General features: G+C 40.0%; 1 protein-coding gene across 2 annotated transcripts in view; it reads right to left on the minus strand.

Moving 5' to 3' along the window:
- The window catches only part of HPSE2 (heparanase 2 (inactive)), a 713,430-nt gene that overhangs the window by 18,059 nt on the left and 669,301 nt on the right, over nt 1-26,070 (minus strand). For both annotated transcript variants that reach the window (XM_082722259.1, XM_082722258.1), the window contains 2 exons: nt 14,336-14,481; nt 6,885-7,031 (listed from right to left, as the gene is read on the minus strand). In XM_082722259.1, coding sequence (XP_082578385.1) covers nt 6,885-7,031; nt 14,336-14,481 — 293 coding nt within the window. The remainder of the gene's footprint in view (nt 1-6,884; nt 7,032-14,335; nt 14,482-26,070) is intronic.

Below are 26,070 nucleotides of genomic sequence, written 5' to 3' on the forward strand. Positions count from 1 at the left end.
TCTTTTAATAACTACAGAACTTTTATAACATGGTTTATTTTAAGAAGAAACTAATTTAAATGATCCCAGACAAATGAGAGAATGGAAACCTGCACAGAGTGGGTCTGGTCACACGGAATTCAGAAACCCCACCATCATCATCAGAAGCTAGTATCAGCAGTGGAGAACTTACACACTTACGTGTCTGGAGTCTACTGAGGTAAGTTGTTTCTAAGTGTGTGAGTGAGATGTCTTGGTATAGAATTCTGAGGGTTAAGACTTTTCCCCAAGTTCCTTTTCCCAGATCTGTCCATGCCCCAAAATAAATGTGGCACTTCTAGTCATCTTTAGAGGCTGTGGTAGGTCAGGTGGTGGCCAGTTCTGCCCTCACACTCTCCAAACTCTGAATCTGGAGATGAAGTATCATAATGTGGTCTATTCCAACAGGGTCATGAAGATATTTTTAAACTCTTAGCACCTGGGTGTTAACTTGTGTATTTTCAGAACTATTCTGTTTGGCTAACATCAAATGACACCCTTCTAAAGGCATGCAGTTAGATGCCACTGTTTTTCTTTGATATAGGATTTAATGAATATGAAATCAAAGCAAAAGTCATATCCCAGAGAGATGGAAAAAATAAGCAGTATTCAGAAAAGAAAAAAATATGTTCATTTCTTCACAGAACAGGCAATAAGATTCTAGGTTCATAGGAACATTAAGTTTCTTTCAGCTAACATCACGACAGCTATGCAGATATGAATATGAAGATACAGATATGAATATGAATATGCATCATACAGATATGAAATACAAACATTTAATATGGAACCTATTAGCCCTGAAGCAGAAATTCTCCACACCTCTCTCATGTACCATCCACAAGCCACTTCCTGTTAGCTGTTTGTTTCTAATAGCAGATGAACTCCTCGAGGACAGGGACCTCAGAATCCCGTTCCCCCTTTCCCCTAAATACTCTATACTGAATAGCTTTTGAAGGCTATTGATGGCGTGGGTTGGCATGAGGAAGATCAAGAGACATTCTGAGATGAAGCATTCACATTGAACTTCATGTTCAGACATTTTCCCCTAGTTTATCTACTTGGGATTCCTGAGCTCTTTGTAGTTACTGGACTATAGTTCATTGAAAATTTCAGCTGCGTTACTGGCCACTGCACAATAGACTGCTGAAGGGGAACAAGTCATGTCTGGCACAAAGTAGAATCTCAATAAAAGGTGATGAATGGATGAAGAAATATGAGACGGCTCATGTGCCAGCATCTTTCCCTCAGAGATGTAACTCTGGGCTTGAGCTCCAGTAAGGGAAGGAGAGTTAGCTAGCAGTGCTTATGTGTATAAGGTCAGAATGTCCTATGTCAAAATTGATTTTTATAGGTTTCAAATTAAACCAATTTATAGTAAGTGCTGGCATTGAATAATCCTTTTGTCCAAGAAGAGCATAGAAGAAACAGAAGGGAAAACACCAATTTTGCAAAGAAAAAAACCTTTCTATTAACATTCTATATGACTGGGAAAAAGAATCTTAGAAGCAGTTCACAGAAGACTTTTTAAGAAGGATCTGGAATTAGGACTTCTGAAGAAAAGTTAATGGAACAGAGGTGAGTTGGCGTAGAGGAGAGAACATTGCTGAGTACCCTGATACTCTTCACATTCATTCTGTGAAAAGCTTATGATGAAATGAAAGCAGACAGTATCGTGATAGCGTTCAGTGATCCGTACTGTATGTTTGTCAATATGTCACTATAATTTTATATTGCTGGACTACTGGGGTAGCACAGTGTTGAGGAGAGTGCACTGGATTTGGGGCCAGGAAAATTGGGTGCTAGATACTTTCTAACTCTATCACTTAATAGTTGTGTGACTCTTGAGGAAGTCACTTAATGCTCTAAGATTTCGTTTCTCCAACTCTAAAGTGTGAGGGAGGCAGGGATTGTTCTACTTTCTTCTTGGTGCTATTCAGAGGGTCAAATGAGATAATGGCTCTTAAAGTCCTTTATTATCTATAAAGTCCCAGCCACAGTGGGTCACAGTGTTCTTATAAAATTGAGTGTTTGGACAAGATTGAAATTGTGGGCACTCATTCCCCAGAGGTCTTTAAACCTAGAGCATCGTCTAGTCCAGATGGCTTTGCCGTAGACTATTTAAGGGTAGGGAGAATGAAGCAGATCACTTCAAAATGTCATTCTGCCCTGGGATTCTTAGTAGCTGCTCATTCCCTCGAGTTACTGTGTCAGAATAGAACAGTCAGTGTGATGAAGGTTGTTTCCTTCTTTTCTAATTTTTGGATAGCTTTCCCTTCAAATGGAATTGAATTAGACATATAGGGCAGGACACTGGGATGTGAGCAAACACCTGCTCTTGGTTTGACTTTTCCCTAAAAACGTGAGTTCTGTTTTTTTTATGTAAGTTGACTTCTTTGGCCCAGCTTCCTGTTGTTTCCCTGTTTGTTGAAAGACACTGGAGATATTTATGTCTTGGATGGAATCGATTCCCTAGAGGACAATGCTCACTGATTTGTGATTGCATCAGGCATTGGGAAGATTCTTTCCTTTGTGGATACAGAGATGCCCCCACTGTGCTACCCCAGTAGTCCAGCAATATAAAATTATAGTGACATATTGACAAACATACAGTACGGATCACTGAACGCTATCACGATACTGTCTGCTTTCATTTCATCATAAGCTTTTCACAGAATGAATGTGAAGAGTATCAGGGTACTCAACAATGTTCTCTTTGACTTCTCCAGAATGGGAACTATTATTGTCTTGGATATAAATGGTCAGTCTTCCTCCCAGACAGGTGAGAAACCAGGGAACAGGACAGAGAATGGACCTGCAGCTTGGAGATTTTCTGGAGAAAAACTAGCCCAATATTACTGCCACATCCTCTTACAGCACAGCCTCTTTGTGTGGCCTTTTAGTGGCCTGAAGAAGCTACTTGGCTGGTGACCATCGGCTCCAAAAGTGAAGTGGAAGTGGGGGATGGAGAATAGAAGAGAAAAATCGAATTTTACAGTTCAATGGGAAGCAGAACTCTTTTAGCTCACCCTCCCACTGAGTGAGAATCTTGGAGCCCCTCTGGGTTGGCCATGGCCGCTCATTCTCTGAATAATAGGCTACCTCCTAACAACCCTGTCCTCAGTCACACCAGATGAGTCTTTGGAAAATGAGCTCTTTTTGTGGTGAAATCTTTCTCTTTTAAATTATACTCCCTGGTTTGCCATCACTTTAGAGGATTCTAGGCTAAATCTGTTTTCTTTCACTTCACAGTCCCTGAGTATCTAAAGAAAGTCCTTATGATTTGTGTTATTTTTCCTCTCGGAATGAAATCTCCCTATTTCCTTCAGCCATCCTTACAGAATATGTATTCTAGACACAGAACCCCCTCCTCTTGTATACACTATAGTTTTTGAAACTTCCATTCTCCTATCCTATAGGGTATAGGGCACCCACCTTTTGTCTGATTCCAAGAATGAGAACTATTTCTCACATAGAGAGTTGAGACTTGACGGGTGGGTCTTATGATGGGCTCACTCACTGAAATGACAAACAGGAACCTTCATTTGTGGACTCGGATTCCCAGACTGTGCCTGATTAGCCCCTTAGGGAGGCTTCATGTGCAAAGCCTGACATTCTTAAGCCCCAGGATCTCATGGAGATCCCTTTCCAGAGATTTCAAATATACCCAGCCCTGCTGACCACTCCAAGAGAATGAGAATTACCTCCTTGTTCTCAACCAGTCATAAATGTTTGCTGGCATCTCTCTACTCCTGAAACGCCAGGCTACAGCGCCTAACTGGTGGCTTGAATGGCACACTGACTTGCTCTGTATCCTCTTTCTGGTTCCTCCAGACAAGAGCAATTACAGGTTCCTCAGCTCCCAGAGCTTTCCATTTTTTTCTGAATTAATATGGCTCCAGGCTGCAGCAAGGAATTAGCAGACACAGAACACAGAATCTGGCCCCAGAGGCTTATAAAACAGAGAAGGAGACACCAAAGGCTGAAATCACTTCCTTGCATTTCCTTTCATCCTTTCCTGCAGAGTCTGCTTCACCAAAACCACACCCTTCCTGTAAGACCCCCATCTCAGAACCACGGAGGGCTCCTGCATGCATTAGTAGTTACTGAGCAGAGCCCTGGGGGCACTGAACATATACACGACAGCCCCTGCTGGCAGCTAACAGTCCAAGATGGCGGGGCACAGGGTCAGAGTCACTGAGGTCAAGAACGGGAGAGGTGTCAAATTAGCAGTAGTTTACAGGAGAGAAATAGGCTTAGAGAATTAAGTGAAGGGCTCAAAGCTCCACAGTGAAGTAATGGCAGGATTAGGGCTGGAATCCAGTTCTCCTGACTTCAAATCCAAAACTCTCTTTAAAATGATATACGTAAAATCATATGTGCCTGACTGTATTTCTATACTTCTGTACAGATGTGTATGCATGGGTGTGCGAAATTTTCATTTGTAGAGAGCTCACATGCTCTAGCTCCCCCACATGCTCTAACCTGGTTCTCACAATCACCCCATCTGACAGGTATGGGAGCCGAGGTTTGCCCACACGAGTAAATGGTAGCAACTGGATTCATAGCTAGGCCTTCTGATTCTAGCTCCCTCCTCTTCTGACTGCGTAACATTGTTAGTTTGATCTCAGTGTCCATTACTGAATCCCTCTTCAGGACCCCCATGGAATGAAATTCTCTTTTACCCTGTCCCCCTCTAACATTCTCAACAAAACCCCTAACACAAATTGTCACTGAGATGGTGACGAGGTGAGGTACAAGAAAGCATAACAGGAGCACAGAGCACATCAGTAGCAAATGGGAGTCACCTCAGTCATTCTGCAGGACAGGTATAGGCAGGAGGGTCCGAGTTGTGGCCAGGTTCAAGCATCGGGAATAATCCTGGAGTAAACAGGGTTGGAGGCCCATATCCTTGGTTGATGGGGGAAACAAACTCATAAAATGATGCTATGCTCTGACTACATTTCCTCTTGTTCCATGGTTTTGCATTTATACCATCTTTATTATAATCTTAACAAGCATCTTAGCAACACATTATCTTCAAAATCCGAGAAGACTCTGCTTTGGAAGAACATTTTAGAGATGTTAGAAAGAGAGCAATTGTTTCCTTTGTCCCAGCCAGCTAGAGTCCCGAGCTGAGGAAAAAGAAGGCAATGGGTATTTCCCACACACCTCCTATGTGGCAGGAACTTTACACAGACTCCTGTGTTTACTCCTCTCCCCATGAGATGAAGAAACCGAGACCATATTATAGAAATTACATAACTTGCTTAAGGACACAGTCAGCAAATGGCCTATTAGACTTAGGCATTTGGCTAGTTCCTTCCATGCAGTACACATGGTTTTCCCAGTTTGGGGCAGGCTCAGCTCCTAACCTGGAGCTCCATACTCTGGTCTCCAGAGGACCAGGAATGATCACAATCACAATCACTGCTTGAGGTGTCAGCCTTTCTGCAAGAAGCGACTTTGCAGGTCACTAGTGAATGGCAGTGGAAACTTGAACACACTCATGATCCTCAGAAAATCAGCCCCAGGATGAGAACTTTAGAGCTGGAAGAGACCTTACCAAACATACAGCAACTCTTGAATTTTGCAGATGAGAACACTGAGGCCAAAGAATTAGGATTAACTGATTGGCCAAGGTCAGTTAATTTGTCAGACTCTGGGATAAAAACTCATTTTCCTGCCTAGGATAAAGACCAGGAATTCAGCATACTAGTCATGAATGACTGGGAAATAGAAAGAGAAGGGATAAAATACTTGAGTGTCTCCTAATACAGGTAGGATTGCGAGGAAAGAAAAGTAGAAGCAATGTACATGTAGCTGGAGAAAAGAGCCCGTATATGAACCAAAATTGAAAATACAGATCTAGGGTGGGCTAAAGAGACTCAGTAAGTGACTTCCCAGATTGTGTTTTGTTCCCATTGCACATACAGTTGGAAGCCAAATGCAAGCCACCAAGGTTGCAGTGAAACAGCGAACAATTATAGCGCAAATAGTTGTGGGCAGCTGTGGGAGTGCAAGCCACCTGCTCCAAGTTTACAGCTTTGTTAAACTTGGTAAACATTAAAAATGTAATAGGAATGCTCCCAGTCTGTACAGCATCCCATACTCTTCCTGGGAGGCCTTACTCAGGGAGCTGAGGTGGCCTTGTCTTCGACGAGGCTCTTCTCCCTGTGGCCTAGAGCTGCTTTCTTTTGGTGGAGGTCAGGGTTGGCAACAGTCTCTGGTAGAGTCGAAGGGAGGTAGGGAGTATCACAGAATCATATATTTTTAGAGTTTGAGGGAATCACAGAGCCCCAGAATATAATGTCTCTCCTAACATTCTGATAAGGAAACTTGAGATCCAAGAGGTGATGTGTCCAAAGTTATAAGTTTAGGGGCAGAACAAACTCTTGATCTCTGAAATTTTGACCCGTTGTCCTCATGAGGTTCATAGATGCCCACAACAAGGGAGTTCTAGCATTACCTATTCATTACAGCTGAAAGGGGCATGGCTCTCAAGCCCCAGGGTTTTTACTTATCACGTGACTAGGGGGTGCTATTGGCATTTAGTAGGCAGGGGCCCAGGATGTGAATAAGTAACTTGAAATGAGATCATCCTTCATAACGAATTGTCTTGCCCAGATAACAAAAAATGCCCTTGTTGAGAAATATTTTGTCTACCATTTGACTTTACAGTTGAGGAATCTAAGCCTAGAGACAGGAACAGGCTTGACAAGGGTCCCAGAGCGAGTCAGCAGTCCCCTGACTCCATCCCACTGAGACCCTGAGTGAAATAGCAGCAGGAAAATGACAGTGCTAGATCCTTCCCTTTCCAATTCCTGCTGCACTTGCTCTTAAGCTATTTCTAGGTCAGCACTTACTTGGACTTGAGCCCCTCCTGTCCATAGGGCTGCAGCAGATACTGGTGCACGAGCTTGTCCCTGAGAGTCCCAGCCAGTTTGATTTTCTTTCTTGATCGGTGCAGGTTGATGATAAAAAGTGTAATAGACCCTCGAACATAGTTGTGGCTGAGATGGAGAAGGAGAAGGGTAAGATGGAAATAAGGTGGTCATTCAGATGCTGCTCAATAATTTATAGACTGCACCAAACAGGACTGCCCCAGGAAAGGACACTTATTTTATGATTCTTGACCACCCATGAGCATCAAAGATAGAAGGCCTTGTTATTGTTTGTGGTTTCTTGCAGAGAAGATACCCGGTTCCCACCACACTCCTTTCGTTTTTGTTTAAATATATTACAATGAATTTAGAAAACAAAATATCTTTTTCTGAGAATGAAAATAAAACATGCTGACTGCATGGGGAAAAAAGGGAAAAATACAGAGAAATACAAAGAAAAAGAATTCTCCTATAATCCAAGTATCTTGAGATATGATAAAATTTTGGTAAACATCCTTCCAGTATTTTTTGTTTATTAATTCAACATTAATTCACGTATTTACTGAGTACTTTGACATATATATATATATATGTATATATACATATATATATATATATATATTTCCCAGTTTTCATCTAATTGAGACCACATTGTTTTTTCAGTTCATGAACATCTTAAACATATTCCCATCTTATTATGTTAGTATATTTTCTTCTACTTACAGAAGAATGCTAAATTCTTCACTTATATAAATGTACCATAATTTATTTAGTTAACCCCCTACCTTTGGGGACTTACATTTTTTCAAAATTTGCCATAACAAAATTACATATGCTAGTATATACATTTTTTGCATGTCACCATTATTTCAAATAAAGTCCTGGAAGCTGGACACATTAAGACTAGGGGAAGGCACATGGCATGATTCCTAACCAAATCTTCTGGTTCATTCCCAGTGAAGCCTCTCCTTGTGGGAAGATTTTCTGTCCCTACTGTGTTGAACCCTAGGGTTCACACGATTGGTTTTGGCCAATGAAATGTGGGTAGATGTGTTCAAATTTCTGTGCAGAAGTTTTATAAGGCAGCCTGTGTTTTGCCATGTCTCTTTTCCTTGTGCCAGAAGACCAACGATGTTCTCAAGAGAGGCTACTCTATTGACCTGCAGCCCAGAATGAAGATGATGTAGAGCAGAGCCACAGTTGAGCCATGACAGACAGGTAGTATGCATGAGAAATACACTTTTTTATTGAAAGCCATGGAGATTTGTTGGTCCTCCATTATCATGGCATAACCTCACCTATCCTTGCTAACACTGATGTTAACTGCCTAGAAAGCTTGTACCAATTTGCTCTGTTCAACTACCTACAAGAGCACCCATTTCCTCATACCCTTAAGAATAATGGATATTTCTTTTGCCTTTGGGAACATGTCTTGAAAGAAGTGACTTCTTGGACAGGATAGGATGGATAGGACTGGAAGAGATTATGCTGAGTGAAATAGTCAAGCAGAGAGAGTCAATTATCATATGGCTATACTTACTTGTGGAGCATAAGGAATAACACAGAGGACATTGGGAGATGGAGAGGAGAAGTGAGTTTGGGGAAATTGGAGGGGAAGACAAACCATGAGAGACTGTGGATTCTGAGAAACAAACTGAGGGTTTTGGAGGGAAGGCAAGTGGGGGGATTGGGTAAGTCCAGTGGTGGGTATTAAGTAGGGCACGTATTGCATGGAGCACTGGGTGTGGTACATAAACAGTGAATTTTGGAACACTGAAAAAAAGATAAATTAAATTAAATTTAAAAAAAGAGTAAAGGATATTAACCTTTTAAAATACTCTTATCAATCTAAGAGGTGATAGTAGGATTTTGTGTTGTACTAATTTGCATTTTTAAAAAAATTCATACTGAGGGGCAGCATTGTTTTCATTTGCCTGTTTGCCATTTTATCTCTTCTTTTGTGAACTGGCTATTCATGTCCTTTGCCCATTTTCTTATTGATTTATAAAAACTATTTATTAAAGATAGTGATCTTTTGTCTGCATGTATGTTGCAAAATTTCCCCCAGGTTTCTTTGATCACTTCAGTTTGTTGACATTGTATTTTGATGTATGAAACTTTAAAACTCTTAGATAGCCAAATGTATTGATCTTTTTGATTTCAGCTTTTGCTGTTTTACCTACACCAAAATTATAAAACTATTCACATTTTGGAATCCTTTTAAACCAGCACAGGATGTTCAGAAGCCTGGAAGAACTATATGCCTACATGCAAGAGCCTTTCAGCATGTATCAACAAAACTATAATGATTTCCTTCTTTCTTGTAGGAAAAAAGACTTTGTTTCTAAGGGGTCCCCTAGGGCCCCATCTGGATGGGTTAATGAGAGGAAACAGAAGAAATGACCCAGTCCTGCCTTCAAAGGAGGAGTTTAGAGAAACTCTAAGTCAACTTTGCCCAGAGGAAAATATCATTCTTTGCAGAAACAGCATCCCTTAGCCTCTGGTCACTCACCTCTGCTTCTAAAGGTGCTAATTAAGAGTAGAGTGACTAAGGACAGGTCAACGTGATAACTTGGGTTGTTTCTGTTTTTTAATAAAACAGTTGCTAGGGCTCATCCTGAAGACTTTGATTCCATCTGTTTGTGATGGAAGCTAAGAATGTGTGTGTGTGTGTGTTGTGTGTGTGTATAAGTCTTTCTAGGATATTTGGCAGATAATTGAGTTTGGGAACCATTTGCCTAGAACAATCCATTAAGGTTAGAAGAAGAATTCCCAAAGTATATTCCATTGACTTTGTGTCAGATAATTTTCCTTACATCTGTAGGAGGGCACATTACTATGTTCGAAGGCTTTCTGAACGCCTGCACTGATACTCTGATAAATTATTATATGACTTTTCTCCCTGGTTCCTTCTCTGGTGCTTCTTAATCTTCTGAAGCATGTGAAGTAGTTTTTGGAGCCAGCTGAGTTAGGTCAGAAAAGAATGCCCATTTACTGTGCAGACTTGTGTCACTGGAGCTCAGAAGATGCTGCTAGCTGGCGTCCTGCATTTGCTGTCATTAAAAGAACACGAACTATATTCCATTGGTGGGCTTTAAGCTTAGCTTTGCTGAAGAAATTGAGTGAAACACCATTAACTACAGGTACTCGGGGCCTCAGTGTGAGCAAAAGTAGGCATGCCTGGGCACCAGTTTTGCCAGACTGTGGTAAACTCTTTTGCTAACTACCATCAGATAACCTCAAAGGCCATCAGTGGAGGAGGGAGAGCCTCATGCTTGCATTTACGAGTTTTTCCTCTGCAGAGCTGGGGCAGGATGAGCCCTTGGAGACTGAAGAGAAGGGTGGGATGCTGGGAAATGGTGGGTTGGAGGGAGACCTGAAATCACAGCATTGCTGCAGGGAAAGCTGTCTTTTCAAGCTGCTTGGCAATGGTCTGATTTCCATTTACATAGTTCCCCTGGGGGAGACAAAGCAGTACCGAAAGCCAGCCCAGAGACCCCTGAGCAGAGGCTTTCACAGAATCCATGGAACGTCCTCAGGTAGGAACTAGCATTGAAGACTGCCTCAGCCATCCCTTCTGCTTGGCTGAGGGGCAGGGATTTAAGCAGAGGTCATTTGGCTGTGAAAATACATTCTTGGCTGGGGAGTGTAGCACCAACCTGAAAGTACTGTGTCGAGAATCCAGAGTCCTAAAGAATATATATTCTCTGCCCACAGAAAAATAATCTGGAGGAGTATCTATTGCCCATGAAGATAGGGTCTGACTGGTGGCTTTTGGTTCTCTTAGTGAATGTCCTTTTCTGCTTGGTAGAACATCTACTTTACCCCATGTCTCTCTCATGGTGAGACTTCTTCCTCAGCAGGGAATCCATGCATCTGGAGTTCATCTTTCTGGCTGTTCCTTTGCTGCTTGACATCTTCTCTGTGATGCCATGGGGGTAAGAGGAAGTGAATCAGGGAAGGGAGGCTCAAAGTGGGGTATCCTCAATGTAAGAGGTGGGGGACATCATAGGGAGAGGTGCATTTTGACTTCCAGATAAAAAATAGTCACTGTTCTAGAAATGTCTCCAGTGAAGCTGGGAGGCAAGAAAAGGAAAGAGAAGATGGTGCTTTGGACTCCATGGTTATTTCCAGTGAAAGTCCATGTGTTTGAGAACCGGGTTGGTCCATTGACTCCAAATCTAACTCAAAGTTTTTGGGTTCGGTAAAAGTCAGGCCATGTTTTGCCAAACATTTTTTTCCCCTAATTTCAAAGCCCCTGTGTATTTTAAGGGAAATTTAATCCACATGTTTCTGATTCATTTACACTTAACTCATCAAAATATTGTTTTGTAAGAGTCATTTGATGTCCAAGAAGCCTCAGGAACCTTTTTTATGAGCCTTTAAAAAAGTTTCTTCTAAAAAACAGGAAGTCATGTTTTGCCAATAATAAACAAACTTGAACCCCAAAAGGCTCAATTTTGCTTCAATATCCACCAGGTTCCAATTGGTTCTGAACTTGGCTTAAGACCTCAACTCCTCCCCAGAAACATACATTGTTTCAGCCGAATGGTTTATAAAAAAACAACGTTTCCCAGTCAAAATGTATTTGTTCTCTGAACAAGAAGATCTAAGGTGAGAACTGCCATACTGCGGGGCTCCTGATCTATTGACTCTAGAACAGAAGGCAGCAGAGCACCTGCTGGTATTGGTGTGCATATGGAACTTTTGGTTCTCAACTGATCATAAAACACACCACTCTCCTAGGTCAGAAAAAAACCACAATGTAAGAGAGTGCCATGAAAGGCAGTGAGGTATTCAAATAGAGGTTGCAAAACTGCCAAGGAGGTTGCAAAAGGAAATTCTGCTGTACAGGACATTGGGCCCAAAGATCTCTGAGGGTTCTTCCCAAGTGTAAAATTCTTTGCATTATTAATGGTATTATTATTTGCATAGAGGGGTGATACCATAAGACTTCTGGAATTCAGTCTGATAATATAAGTGCAGATATCTGGCAAGATGCTTGGCACACAGCAAGTGCCCAGTCTACACTGGAGTGCAGGAGTTGTTTCAATGTCTCTCTGGATTGTTCTACTGCTAAGTTTATACTTTCTCACCCAATCCCTGTTTTGACCAAGGATGTATATTTTCAGAGTATTGGTCAGGAGTGACTAGTGTGAACATGCCCACTCTGGGACATTTCTGTGACCTTGAGTTGTTGACCATGAATAAACCAAGTGAATCAGTAGTGCTTCCTCATGACTGTCGTGGAATATGAGGGGCGCAGGCACGGTACATGGCTTCCCAGGGAGAAGGAGCAGACACACTTGTCCTACCTTTGTGCTTACCTATCTGGGGTACCTGACACCCACAGACATGGAGGATATCTACAAACCCAGCCATCTTGTGCATCCATCGTGGGCTTACTTTCTAATAGGAACAAAAAGACCTTCCACCCTGTTATTCTCATTGCAGCCATATGTGCAAGAGATCACTCAAACCTCATCTTCCTTTTTTAATGGGGAAGAGGGGCGGTACTGACAGAAGCACAGTGGCACTGTTTCCCCAGAGAGGTTCTGAAGTGGATTCCCACAGAAAGCAGAGGAGAGCTGGTGATTAGAGAGAATATGAAATCCAGATGATTTTAGTGACTGGTTTGAGGTCTCCTGCTAGTGAATGGTAGAATTCTTAGCCATTCTAGTACACCACTGCGTTCTGGATGATATGCTGATATCAAAGGGGAAGATGTAAATCATCCATGATGTCTTGATGCCCTGATTCTGCATGCATGCGTTCATTCATTCATCAAACATTTCCTGAGGTCTTCATGCCAGTTTACCATATTAGACACCAAGAATACAAAAATGAATGAGACACTGGCCCTGAGTTCATAGTATATTTAGAATATTAGTGACAACTCCCTACAAGCATGTTAAAGAATGTGAGGATGAGCACTGGGATGAGACTATGTGAGGAGCCCTCTCTGAGGACATGGAAATCCTGCTAAGCCCACCACCACTGACATTTCCCCCCTGGTTCCTCAGACCAATAGTATAAAGGGCACAACTGATGTGTTTCCCAAAGGAGACAAAAAGTGCCAAGGGTAATATTTCTCTCTTGAAGCTGGGGATCCTCCTTTTGAGTGGTTACCTCAGGGCCAGGGTGGAGACAAGGAGTACAATGTATCCTTGTGTGGTGATCAGATAACTCCAGCCAGAGCCATAAAGCAGTCACTCTCTGTCAGGTATTGGATTGAGCTTCCTGTTGAGCAAAAGGCACGTTGAAAGCCTCTGGCCTGGGCCCAAACCAGCCTCCTCTCATCCACAATAGGCACTTGTATCTACAGACAAGACAACTGGCCCCTGGCCCCACTATGTTCAGAGTGATTCTTTGAAAAATCTTATCATGATAAATTAATTGACTTGGCTCCTCTCTCATCAAGGAAGGAGAAGGAACGTCTATTGTAACCTGACCACTGGAGCTCTTTGTGCTATCCACTGCCCATGATCAGCCCCTGATAGGCCCACCGGAATAAAGTTCTGGCTGGAGGCACTGGCTTCCTCCTCCCATCCTCCACTGGCATTAAGAGAAAGAGTTCTTTTTCAGAGTTGCCTACTCTGCTCCTTAAATAGGAAGTGATGTAGAAGAGCCAAATATGGTCAGATGGGTTTGGCTTTAGGATCTGTTTTCAGTTTTTACATTCCGATCCTCATGTTTTAAAATTCTATCTGCCTTACTTTATTTATTTACTGATAATTATTTTTCCTGTTTATTTACAGACAACTTCAATGACAACCAGTGCTTCTGATCAAAAAGAGAAGGATAGACACACTGTACCACACTGATTGTTCTAAGTCCAGCCCAGTAAAAAAAAAGAAAGTCTAATCTTTATTTAACCTCCTATGATTTAAAATAGTTGGAAAGATTTCTGAAATTCTGAAAATGGTTCTAAAGCTGGCATAACTTCCTTTGGGCTTTCCAGCTTGGGACACACAGGTCTAGGGCTAGATTTCTAATGGGAGAGCTTTCTAGCGTGCACCTTAGAAATGTAGACTTATTTCCTCAAGCTCTGCTGCTGGATCATAGGAACACATTTTGTGTCTCTAGCTTTGGTTCAGGTGTAGATACACACAAAAAGCCTCGTGGGCCTTATCAACTGGAAGAGAGAAAATGTTCAATAAAAATTTGTTGGATGAAAAAGTAAATGAACAAATGGCATGTGTTTTTATGAACTTTTTGTGTATCAATCCTTTGAGAGTGGGAAAATGGTTTTACCTGGGGAAAAAGCTATTTATCAGAGGTCCTTTGAAACCTGCAAAGAGCAGGTATAATGACTCCAGAAGCAGTTTACAGTTAGTCTTTTAGGGGTCCCGAATGGTATGGAATTCTAAGAGCAGCCTGAAGCCTGAAGCCCCTCGGGAGTGGCTTTCTGTGACATGTCTCTGAAGACTTACTTGTGATGGTTTGTGCAGTGAGCATATATCCTTAGTTTGTCCCGGATCACTCGGCCTGGCCGTGGCTTCCGTTGGAGCCCAGCCACATGCACAGCCAAGACTTTGGGGCCGATCAGGCGCTTGTAAAGGAGAGAGAGCCAGTAGTCCTGAGGAGAATAGAGAGGTGGAGGGTTAGAGAAAGAAGCATGTTGACTGTCATGAGTAAACATATCAATACATAGGCCAGAAACCACTTCTTACCAGGGGTACAGTGAATCATGACTAAAGAGACCCTAATCCTCTAAGCATGTCAACTCAATTAAGTGCTCACCTTGGGTTGATCATGAAATGGGCACTGTCTAAAGTGACCTTTTCAACTGACTAAATGAATTTGGGGAAATTTAAGTGGGGTGGACCCAGACAGGCATGCAAAACAAATGAATCAAAGTTTTTCACATACGAAATAATAACCTTTTGGGGCCTTACATTTTCAACTTTCTTTTCCTATGACTTGACTTTTGCACTGGTTTATGACTTATGATTAACTGTAGAGTAGAAGATTTCCAATCTTTAAGATTGTCATCAGTATAAGAATCCAAATGTCATCCTCCCAATATTGTTACTAAACACTATTAGTGTGGTGGGAGGGAGATGAAAGTCCTCCAGGCAAGACAACAGGGTCCTGGATTCCAGAATCAGAAATGCAAACAGAAGAATGTTTACAAACCATGGTGCTACTTCTTGGTCATCCTCAATAATTCTGAAATAAAAAGAATAATTCTAAACTAACAGAATGTGATGTTTTTGACCATTCTGACATCCATTTGTAACTGATTAATAAATATTCAATCTGTGATCCACACATGTATTTGAACTTACAAAGCCTCTTCACTGCCACCTTAATTTCTATGGTATTTGCTATTATCACATTTTGTTTTTATACTTGATACAAGATATATTTTATATTTTGTAATTGGATTTGCTCTTATATCCAATTATGAGGTAATGACTTCAGTGTTTATAACTCCCCATGTAAAAAAGGGCTCCCTAATTTGTTTGGAGGCTTCCTCCCTCCCCATAATTCTGGATTTCCAGAACCATGCCATTCAGTGTGGACATGCTACTCAAGGTCTTAAAGACATCATGCATGTTTTCTCAGTCTTCATCTTTCCAGGCACAAATCTTTTAATGATCTTCTTCTTTTTTTTTCCCCCTTGTGTGGTCTTCTATAATATCAGCTGCTTAAAAATGTCTGTTGAATTGCATAAATCAGAACAAAGTCTCAAAGTCCCTTTGCTGGCAGAATAGCTCTATGTCTGCTCTGAGTAGTGAGTTATAAGACTTGCTTAACCACCTACCTTAGTTAACTCTAAGTGTCCTCAGAATGGCTGCTAAATATGGTCTCCTAATATTTAAAATGCCAAATATTTTATCACCATCAATCATATAAATGAAAAAAACTCATTGGTTCTATTTGCTCTTATTTGATGGCAATTTCCGTATTTTTAATTTGCAGTAAACTTTGTGAAGTGATTATCACAATCATCCCTGTTTTCAATGGGATATCCACCTTTTTCTAATTGATTTGCAATACATCTTTTAATATTATTGGTAAGAGTCTTTAGAATGAAAAAAAAAAAGAGTCTTTAGAATGTATATTGAACAAATATATTCCATTCAAGTTTGTAGCTTACTTTTTATCAATGTTTATGATTTTTTTGACATGGAAAATCTTTCAAGAAAATTTTAGATAAATATATCCATTTATTTCTTTTGATTTATTTCACTTCTTTCATTCTTACAAAGTCCTTTCTCACACAAAGATCAGATCAATCTTCACTGTTATTTCTTATAGTTCTTTTTATATAATCATTTAGAAGTGTAACCTCTTGTGGGGTGGGAAGTTGGGCCAGCCTAGTAGTGGGTATTGTGGAGGGCATGTATTGCATGGAGCACTGGGTGTGGTGCATAAACAAGGAATTCTAGTACACTGAAAAGCAATTAAAAAAATTAAAAAATTTATATAAAAAAGTATAGCCTCTTAATTCATTGAAAACTATTAGCTGTATGGTACTAATTATTTTCTAAACTATTTACAACTAGCTGTAGAATCATACAGTTGATAACCTGTTCTTGAACACATCTTGATCACGTACCAAGTTTTATATATATGTAAAAACATAAATATATCTATAATATATATTATAACATTATAATATGCAATATAACATCAGTTTTATATCATTTTCATTATTACAGTTAACATCTTAATATCTAGAGGTTCAAGTTCATTTCATTTATAATTTTTCTTTGTTCAAACTTTCTTTAATTAGTCATATCCATTTATTTTTCCAAATGAACTTTGAAATCTTTTTGTCTTGTTTGTTGCACAGAAATTTGAGGCTAGGGTGAATTTTATTCTGTTTGATTAGCTCATTTATTTTCTATCTTTTGTATTCTGCCAGAATGCTTATAGAAGTCATGTTTTATCCTTGATATTTGAAATGTGTCAATGTGGTTTTCTGCATTAATTTGCTGATATTTGGAGAGTACTTTTGATCAGAAAGACTAAGGTCTGGGGCACCTGGGTGGCTCAGTGGGTTAAAGCCTCTGCCTTCGGCTCAGGTCATGATCCCAGGGTCCTGAGATCGAGCCCCATGTTGGGCTCTCTGCTCCGCGGGAGCATGCTTCCTCCTCTCTGCCTACTTGTGATTTCTCTCTGTCAAATAAATAAATAAAATCTTTAAAATAAAAGAGACAAAACATCAAATTTCAAAAAAAAAAAAAAAGAAAGAAAGACTAAGGCTTTTTTTTTTTTTTTTAAACCTATGAGGATTTTCTTTAAATATAGCTTTGACTTTTTTCTCTCTGTTTGCTCCACTCATGGTTTTAGGAAGACTCCTAAAACCATTGTTGTGAGCCCTCCATCCTGGGCCTGCACATCTATTATCACCTTTCTCATCACTTTTTAATCTTTTTGTTTTCCCTCTGCAACAGGACATCTCAAGTTTGTCCTCTACATTTCCTCCAGGATCATTTCTGTCATTTACCAAGTCTAATGAGTATTTTAATTGTTATGACAATTTTCCTTTCCTTGTAATCTTGTCTCATTTAGCTTACCTGATTGTCTGGCACTGATTTAAAAATTGTTTTCCATTTTATGTGTATTGTGTATATGTTTTCCGTAATATATGACAAATATTTATTAAAAAATTTTCATGTACATATAACTTACATGAGAGTTCTGAAGCATATGAGAACCTGCCACCCACCTGAAAAGCTACCTTAACACCCAGGCAGTGGCATCTTCTTAGGTGATTCTTCCCTTTCCCCATTTTGTGTTTTCTATTCACATTTTAGTTCATATTTTAGTTTTATCCATACATATGCTCTTAAGAAATATGTTATTAAATGTTAGCTTTATAAAAGTGGTATCATGCTGGATGTCATTTTCTGTGAGTTACTTTTTTCACTTAACATTGTGCTTCTAAGATTCATCCAGGTTGTTATCTGTACTTATTGTTCATTCATTTTCAATACTGTATGATACTTTATTGTGTGAACATGCTACAATTTGTTTATCCATTCTTCTGCTGATAGATATTTGGGTTGTGTCCACATCTTTTCTGTTTTGAACAATATGACTTTGAATATTCTTATTCCTATTTCCCAAGACACAAATGAAGAAATCTGGAGAAGCATTGCTCCAACTGTGATTGGAAACCAGGTGCAGCCTCAGCAGCAGGGTGTTTCTCAGAAATACACATTCATAGACTTTATCCCACTTTATCCCAGACCTACTGAATCAGAATCTCCAAGGGGTGGGGACCCCAAATTGTGTGGCTCTTTAGGTAATTCTGATGCTCATGAAAGTTAAAGAAGCACTGTTCTACCAGAGTACATACCTAAGGGTGGAATTGCTGTGTCATACCCAAGTAGACAAAGACTCAACTTCAGGATAAGGCCAAACTCTTTTCCAAAGTGATTTCAATTATTCCATCTTACAGTTCCTCCAGCAGCATCTGCATGAGTTCCCTCTACTAACCAACACCTGTTATTTTCTGACTGAATTCTTGCCAAGCCAGTGGGCATAAAATGTCTAGCTCTTTTTGTGTGTTGTATAAGAAGTCCTTCCTCAGGTCCAATTCATAGATATTTTATATTCTTTAATAATTTTGACGGTTTTATCCCCCTCTAATCATTAAATCTTTAATCAATCTGGAATTAATCTGCTGGTGTGGTGTGTGAGGTAGGTATCTAACTTCCTATTTTTCCATGTGCATAGTTAGTTATACCAGCATCATTTACTAACTAGTCTCTTCTTTCTGTAGCAGTGTGTAGTGTCCTCTATGTCATCTGTCAAACTTCCATATGTTCATGGGTTTGTTTCAGGGCTCTCTATTCTGTCCCACTGTGCTGTCCTGTATCACTGCTGCACTGTTTTAATTACCATTGTTTTACATATGTCTTAAAATCTGGTAGAGCAACATCTCCTATCTTATTCTTCAGGAATGGTTTTGCTAATCTTGGGCCTTTACTCAGGCACAGACATTTCAGAATCAGATTCTTAAATATCTAAACAAAATCTGCTGGGACTTGGGAATTTCAATGAATTTATAGCTCAAATGAGAAGAGTTTACATTTTTATAATATTGAGTCTTCTCTCATAAATACAGAAGGCAGTGAAAAGTAAACTTCTTACAGTCAAGGAATCTTTTCTCTTTCTTTGTTTCTTGTTTATTTGTTTGTTTCTTTCAATTTTTTTTCTATTAAGAAAGTATCCTAGATCTTTCACAATGAAAACAAATCTTGAAAGGAAGAGAAAACATGGAAATGTTTTCTGTTCAGAGACTGAAATCAGGAAGTATTTTATTTTTAGGAGTTTTAGTTAACCATTTAGTAGTAAGCATAAGCAATAAGGAGAATCTAGTGTTAAACCCCAAACTTGTTCTGTTGGCACATTCACTGATTTTTCCATTTCTAGAGTAAGTACTTTCAAAGTGCTTCTATACTTCTTCTCTCCCTTTTTTTTTCTGCTTTTCCTTTTGGTATTCTGTGCAAACTATTTGTGATGATCTCGTTAATTCTAGTTCCAAAAGTGTCCATGGATCTACAAAAGCCTTCATTTTCTCACCTCCCACCCCACCACATCCCACCCCACCTCCTTGAATTCACGGATAGAGTGCTCAGGTAAAGCATGTGATCTAGGCAATAGTTGTGTGTTTCTCAGATGCTGTAGGCAAATGTTTGCTTTTAAGAAAAAAATGTTGACAGCTCATAGACATATTGTTTAAGTGCACATACATTTGTGATAACATTGTGTATATATGCAGTTGTATACGAAATAGGTTGATAAACATGAAACTTAGGATAATGGTCACCTTGAGTGGGGCAGGAGGAATCAGGGGAATGGCATAATAGGAGAATGTAGAGGCTGATGGTACTATCTTAGATTTGGGGTTGTGTGGTAGAGGAGTCACAGGTGCTGATTGTTACTGTTTTGCTTTCAAAGTAACATGTAGGCCTTGATAATTTTTTGAACATGTCAAATAAAATATTAAGAAGATAATAAAGGAAAATTATGTATGCATTTGTTTACCAGAGTTTCCCTTCTGAAGATGACATTGTCAATCCACACATAGGCTGGCATTTCTTTGAAATGTTTTGCCCAAAGAGAGATGGGTTTACAGTGATAAGCTGTTAGTTCATCATCTCTTCCCTCAGGGGAATGGAGGATTTGAGTTGGTGTCAGTTGATGGTAGGTTAAAAGTCAAGGTGAATGTGAAAATTTCACCTTTACTTAGTTCCATGTACCGTTTTCAGACTCCTCTCTTACCCTTGTTCTTCTCAGTTCCCTTATTTACCTTACCTCTTTTTAAAAATTCCACCGTCCCTGCCTCTCTGTCCTTATCTCTCCTTCATTTACACCAGCTCTCAGCAGAATCAAATTATATTCCCCACCTGCCTCCCCCTGATCATTTCTCCCTCCCTTTCTCCTCTTTCTTTTATTTTCCTATGAATATGTTCCATTTGTATAATCATAAATAAAATTTAGCAAATGAAATGATCCCTTAATTATCTCTTAAGGAAATGACATGAAAATGTAGAAAAGATGACCTCTATGCATAGAACAGATAGGAAAAAATAAAGAATGCTCATACATACCTAACAACAGGACATTATATGAAAGAAGGATGGAATATAAATAGATGTTTTCAGACAGTAAGGGTCAACAAGAAGGAAGGCTAATATAATGGCTTTTTATGTCAATAATAAAAAAAAATCTAAATCAAGGAACACACTGCAATTTTTAAGGGACAAAGGGAGACACAAACAGAAATTTTTTAAGTGTATCAGACATAAGAGGAGGTGGAAGAAAAATAGTGTCCATTTATTAGCTGGAGAGGGAAAACTAATAACAGATGACACTAAAAAGACAGAGGTTTTAAATCTTTTCTTTCTCCTTACTATTTATCAAAAAGTCAATTGTTGTCTGAAAGCTAGACAATGCTGTATATGGAGTAAGTTGAACCAAAATAAATGGGAAAAGAGAAAGAAACTGACACAATTTTGCAAAATTTACTGGGTTAATCACAGAACTGTGTGCTCCTCGAGGTCAAAGACAACTTACCCATTGCCATAGTCCATGCCTAGTAGAGCTCCTGGCTTTCTGGTGTGGTTAGAATTAAATTGTGGAATGTGTACTATGTTTAAGGTTTCATGCTAGGCATTAGGGATAGAGTGGTGAATAAGACACACAAGTTCTTGCTATTTTGAGGCTTATATTTATCAAGAAGAACACTCCTTAAGCCAAGGAGTTAAGCAATTAATTAATTTCAATCATGTAATGGTAATGGAGAAATCTATGAGACTGTTATCTAATAGAACTTATGACCCCATCTAGGTAGGGGCAGAGGGATGGTAGGTGAGGAAAGAAATCTTTCATGCAGTGAGAGACTTCATTTAAGATTTGAGGAAAGGAGGGGAGGGGATAGAAAGTGTTTTGATCAAGAGACTTATGCAAAGTCTCTGAGATGAGGAGGAGTCTGGAATGCTTGAGAGTCTGAAAGCAGACCAGCTCAGCGCAAAGACAAGATGAGGATGGCAGGGCCAGTTCTTGTAGACCACAGGATTGTAGAATTTGTCTTAAAATAAATGGGAAGCCACTGTAGAATTTTAACAGAATAACTGACATTATTCAATTTACATTTAGCAAGTTGACTTTCACAGCTGTGCAGAAAATGGATTGGAGAAAACCATTTAGGAAGTTAGTTTAGAAGAAAAATGATGCTCATTTGATTAAGGTGAGGAAGTTAAATTAGAGGGAAGAGGAGGGATTTGAGAAATATTTAGGAGATAAAATTGATTGGACATGGTGATTGATTGGATACAGAGAATGAGCATGAAACCCGGATTTGGAGCTTTTTCAATGCTCACATCCTTAATTCCAGAGGATGGGATGGCTATGGCAAGACAAGAGCAGTGTGTCCCTTAAATTCTCAGCCACACTTCCTCCTAACCCAACCCCAGCCTGCAAAAACTTACTAAGATCAAGTTCTTCCAGGAACAAGCACAGAACATACCTGAGAGAAAACAATCACAGAACGATAGTGATACCTAATAAATGTACACTGCATAGATATTTCCTAATGTGTCCCTGAAATTTAGTTCTGAAGTTTCTTTTTATTTTTGGTACATACAAATCCAATGCATAGTTTTGAAATGTTTGTCTTTACTCACTTACTTCACTCACTACTTCTCACATTTATTATTCCACTACTCTAGAGCTGGGCAAGGGGACCCTTGCGTGTTAGAAAGCTAAGCTCTGGTTTTCCTTCAGCAGCACCCCTCTCCATGGGGTAAGAAGTCCACAGAGCCAAAGGCCCATCCTTTTTTCTAGACCATGTTCTGAGTCTCCATGGCCCCAGAATTCCCTAGCTTATTGTCGGGACTTCAGGACTTCATAACATAGACTTCAACCTGGAATCCAGTTTCCTAAGAGTGGACAGTAGTTCAGAGGTGTGCACTACTAGGCTGAAATGGCATCAGGGGGTAGCTGATTATGGAGGTATGAACAGGGCTTAGAGACTGGGTTATCTACACTGCATGGCCATGACACTCTTGATTATATACTCAGGGTGGGAGGGGTGCTGACCTATGGTCTTAGGTGCTTGGTGAGGGAGCTATGAATACATTCTTTCCTTCTACAAGCATTTCCTGAGCACATATCAGTGGCCTGCAAAGTATCCTGTTGAGTCTGGGTGATACAAAGATGAACAAGACATCTTCCCATCCTCTAGGAACTTAGTGGTCAAGATACATGTAAACAATTCTCTGTAAAACAAGGCTGACTAAAGTAAACTCCACATGAACAGAAACCACTTGTAGTACTTTGGGAATTCAGAAGAGGAAATGATTATTTATGACGAGGAGATTCAGGGAAAGCTTCACAGAGAAACGAAAGTGGAGAAATAATTTGCTTAGAGTTGAAAGATACACATTCAAATGCTGGAAAGCGATTTATTCTCTCTAAACTTCAGTCTCCTTGTCGGGGTTTAATGAGATAATATATCTGGAAACATCTGTCATGATGCCTGGTTAATAAAATATTTAATACATGTTGTTTATTCTTCTCTTTTTTCCTTGAAATACTTTTTTAGCCTCCTGAAAATAGTTACATTCCAGTATGTACATAGCTCTGTTGCAAGTTTCCCTGGAAACATAAACATAACTGGTATGTGTGTGTGTGTGGGGGGGGTGTGCATGTGTGTGTGTGTGTGTGTGTGTGCGTGCGCATGGGTGTGTGTGTGTGTGTGTGTGTATGTATACATGTGTGCCTGTGTTGGGAGATTAAGGATGGTTGGAAGGAACCTCCTTGAGATCAAGGCTTACTTTTGCAGCCCCAGTGCCTGTGAACATAGATATTGGCACTCAATAAATGTTTGATTGAATGAATGATTAAATGAAGATTCCCCTCCTGAAGATGATGGGAGGGCATCTAGGGCTGAATGGAAGTGAAACGATAACTTTGCAAGATTCAAAGGTTATAGTTTTCCTAAGGATTGACAGGCCTTGTTGCAGCTGCCTAATCTTGTCTAATCTCAATGTTTCCCTCTTGTGAGATGTATAAATGCACTGGAATGGGCAGCAAAATGACAAATATTTTTCCTTCACAGAACTTCTTGCCTGGCTTCCAAAGTCACAAAAACTTAGTTACATTCTATGGTCACAAATGCTACACCAACAGCCACCTTCATCTAGATATCTGACCTCAGAGAGCCAAGAAGAAATGAAGTGGAACATCGCCGTGGAGTTTTGCACTAGACGTGGCGGTATGCCAGAGCTCACATGTGAGGACAAGAACCCCGCGGCTCCAACTTCCTCCACGGAAAGGGAGCTGCAGGGAAGATCCACACAATTTCCATGTGACTAAAGTATCTTTGGAAATACTAAAATCTACAATTTTCCCTGCTGCCCTCCCTAGAGGGGATGAAATCCCTGCCTATCAATTTTTTTTTACCACCTTACTCACAACTATCAAATGGTTTCCTGTTGCTTGTAGGCTAGAGACCAGGGGCTAAAACTAGTGGTTTTTAACATGAATTGGCCCCTTACCACCCTGCCTTTCCAACCTGGCCTTTTATGCTCAGGGGCATTGATTTTTTTTATTTTCTCTCTCTCTCAACCTCAGTTAGGGCCTTCCAGTTTCTCTAATTAACCCCCAACCCCATCCTACACACCCCTCCCCCAGTATGTAGGATCACTAGGGCACACACATATGCTTTGTTAACTCTTAGCCCAGATGTTAGCTTTAGGGTAATTTTCCCAAGGAAGCCTTCCTGGACCACCCCCATTCCCTGCCTAGGCTAAGTCACTTTTCTGTGTTACATGTTCTCATAGAACAGCAGAAATAGTTTCTCGTAGGAAGCCTGATTTGGTTTGTATTTACACATTTATGGGTAGGATTTCTGGTTCACAGTTCTCTTCTCTTCTACGCTATGACTTCCATCATGGTGGGACTGTTTTCTCAGAGCTGTGTGCCTGAGTCTGACACAGCACCTAGAACATAAAGGTGCTTGATAAAGAGGCAGTACTAGCAGGGCCTAAAGGTACTCATTTTCCCCTTAATCTGGCCTCCTGCCCTTGCTCCTCTTACTCAGTCTTAACAACAACTGGATTTTGGGCTATCTACTTTGAAACAAATTACAAAGTTTTTCTGTACTCAGCTCCATCAATCCCAGCCCTAAGTAAGGGTGGGAGGAAGCACTAGCTCCTCTGGGGCTCTGTGATGCAGTCAGAGGGAAAAGCGAGGAACTTCTAGCTCAGGACAATGGGGATGATGCCCAAACCAGAGAACTGAGTGGAATTAAGATCCAGGAAAACTTGCAACCTGGAAATGCAGCCCAGACGGTGATTGCTCAAGGGGCACCAGAAGTACTGTGGTATGACCGAGAATTCCAGGAATACTGTAAGTGAAAGCAATCACAGGCTTGCACAAAGAATTACAAAGACCTGCCTTTAAACTGTTCACTGAGACAAGGTAGGTGATGTTGTCTGGCTCCAAAATGCTGGGGGCAGAACTGAGAGGTTTGCTGTAAAATGAAGCCAAGTTATATGCTTTCAGTGAGAGTTATTTTTGGCAAATATGCATTATCTGTTCTTATTTCAACAACTTTGATATTCAGATCATGAAGATCTAGCGTGTCATTGAAACATTTCCTAGTGCTGAATATTAAGAATGAATTGCCAAATGATATAGCCACTGTGGAAAACAGTTTGGCAGTTCCTCAAAAAGTTAAACATAGAATTACCCCCAACACAGCAATTTCACTCCTAGGAATATACCCCAAAGAACTGAAATCAGGGACTCAAACAGACACTTGTACGTGAATGTTCATTATAGCATTGTTCACAATAGCCAAAAGGTGAAAACAGCCTAAGCGTTTAAATGTGGTTTATCCATACAGTGGAATCTTACTCAGTCAACAAAGGAAAGAAGTTCTGACATATGCTACAATATGGATGAACTCTGAAAACACTATATAAGTGAAAGAAGCCAGACACAAAGGACAAATATTGTATGATTTCACTTACATGAAACATGTAGAGTAAGTAAATTCAGATACAGAAAGTAGAATAGAGGTTATGAGAGGGTGGGGGAGGAGAGAATAGAGAATTACTGCTTAATGGGTACAGGTTTCTATTCCAAGCAATGAAAAATTTTGGAACTAGCAGAGATGGTTGCAATTATTGTGAATGTACTTAATGTCACTGAATTGTATACTTAAAAATAGTTAAATTAGCAAATTTTATGTTCTATGTATTTTACCTGAATTAAAAAAAAGAAAAAAGAAATTGCCAGAAATAAACTTTCTTGAGAATAACTTGGTAATATGCATCTAAGTCTTAAATTCCCACCTACTCTTGGACCCAACAATTCCACGTCTCATAATTTATCCCAAAGAAATAATCATAGATGTGCAAAGATTCATCTCCAAGATGTTTGCTTTGGTTATTATTGGTTTTGTGCCCTAAATTCCTCCTCCTGATTATAGCATCTGGATTTCTACTAGGAAATGATTCAGCCATAATTGTGATCTCCCTTCAGTAGACTAAGTGATCTTATTAGGCTAGTTGGGGTTTCTCTCCATGGAAATCTGGAAACTGAATGGTATGGACAAGTGCAAGAAGAGTGGCTGGAATAGATTTATTCTATGGAGTGGCACTTTGAGCTGACTGTCATGGTGCTGTCCCCT

Source organism: Mustela nivalis (genome assembly GCF_964662115.1).
Source record: "Mustela nivalis genome assembly, chromosome: 2".
Classification (NCBI taxonomy): domain Eukaryota; kingdom Metazoa; phylum Chordata; class Mammalia; order Carnivora; family Mustelidae; genus Mustela; species Mustela nivalis.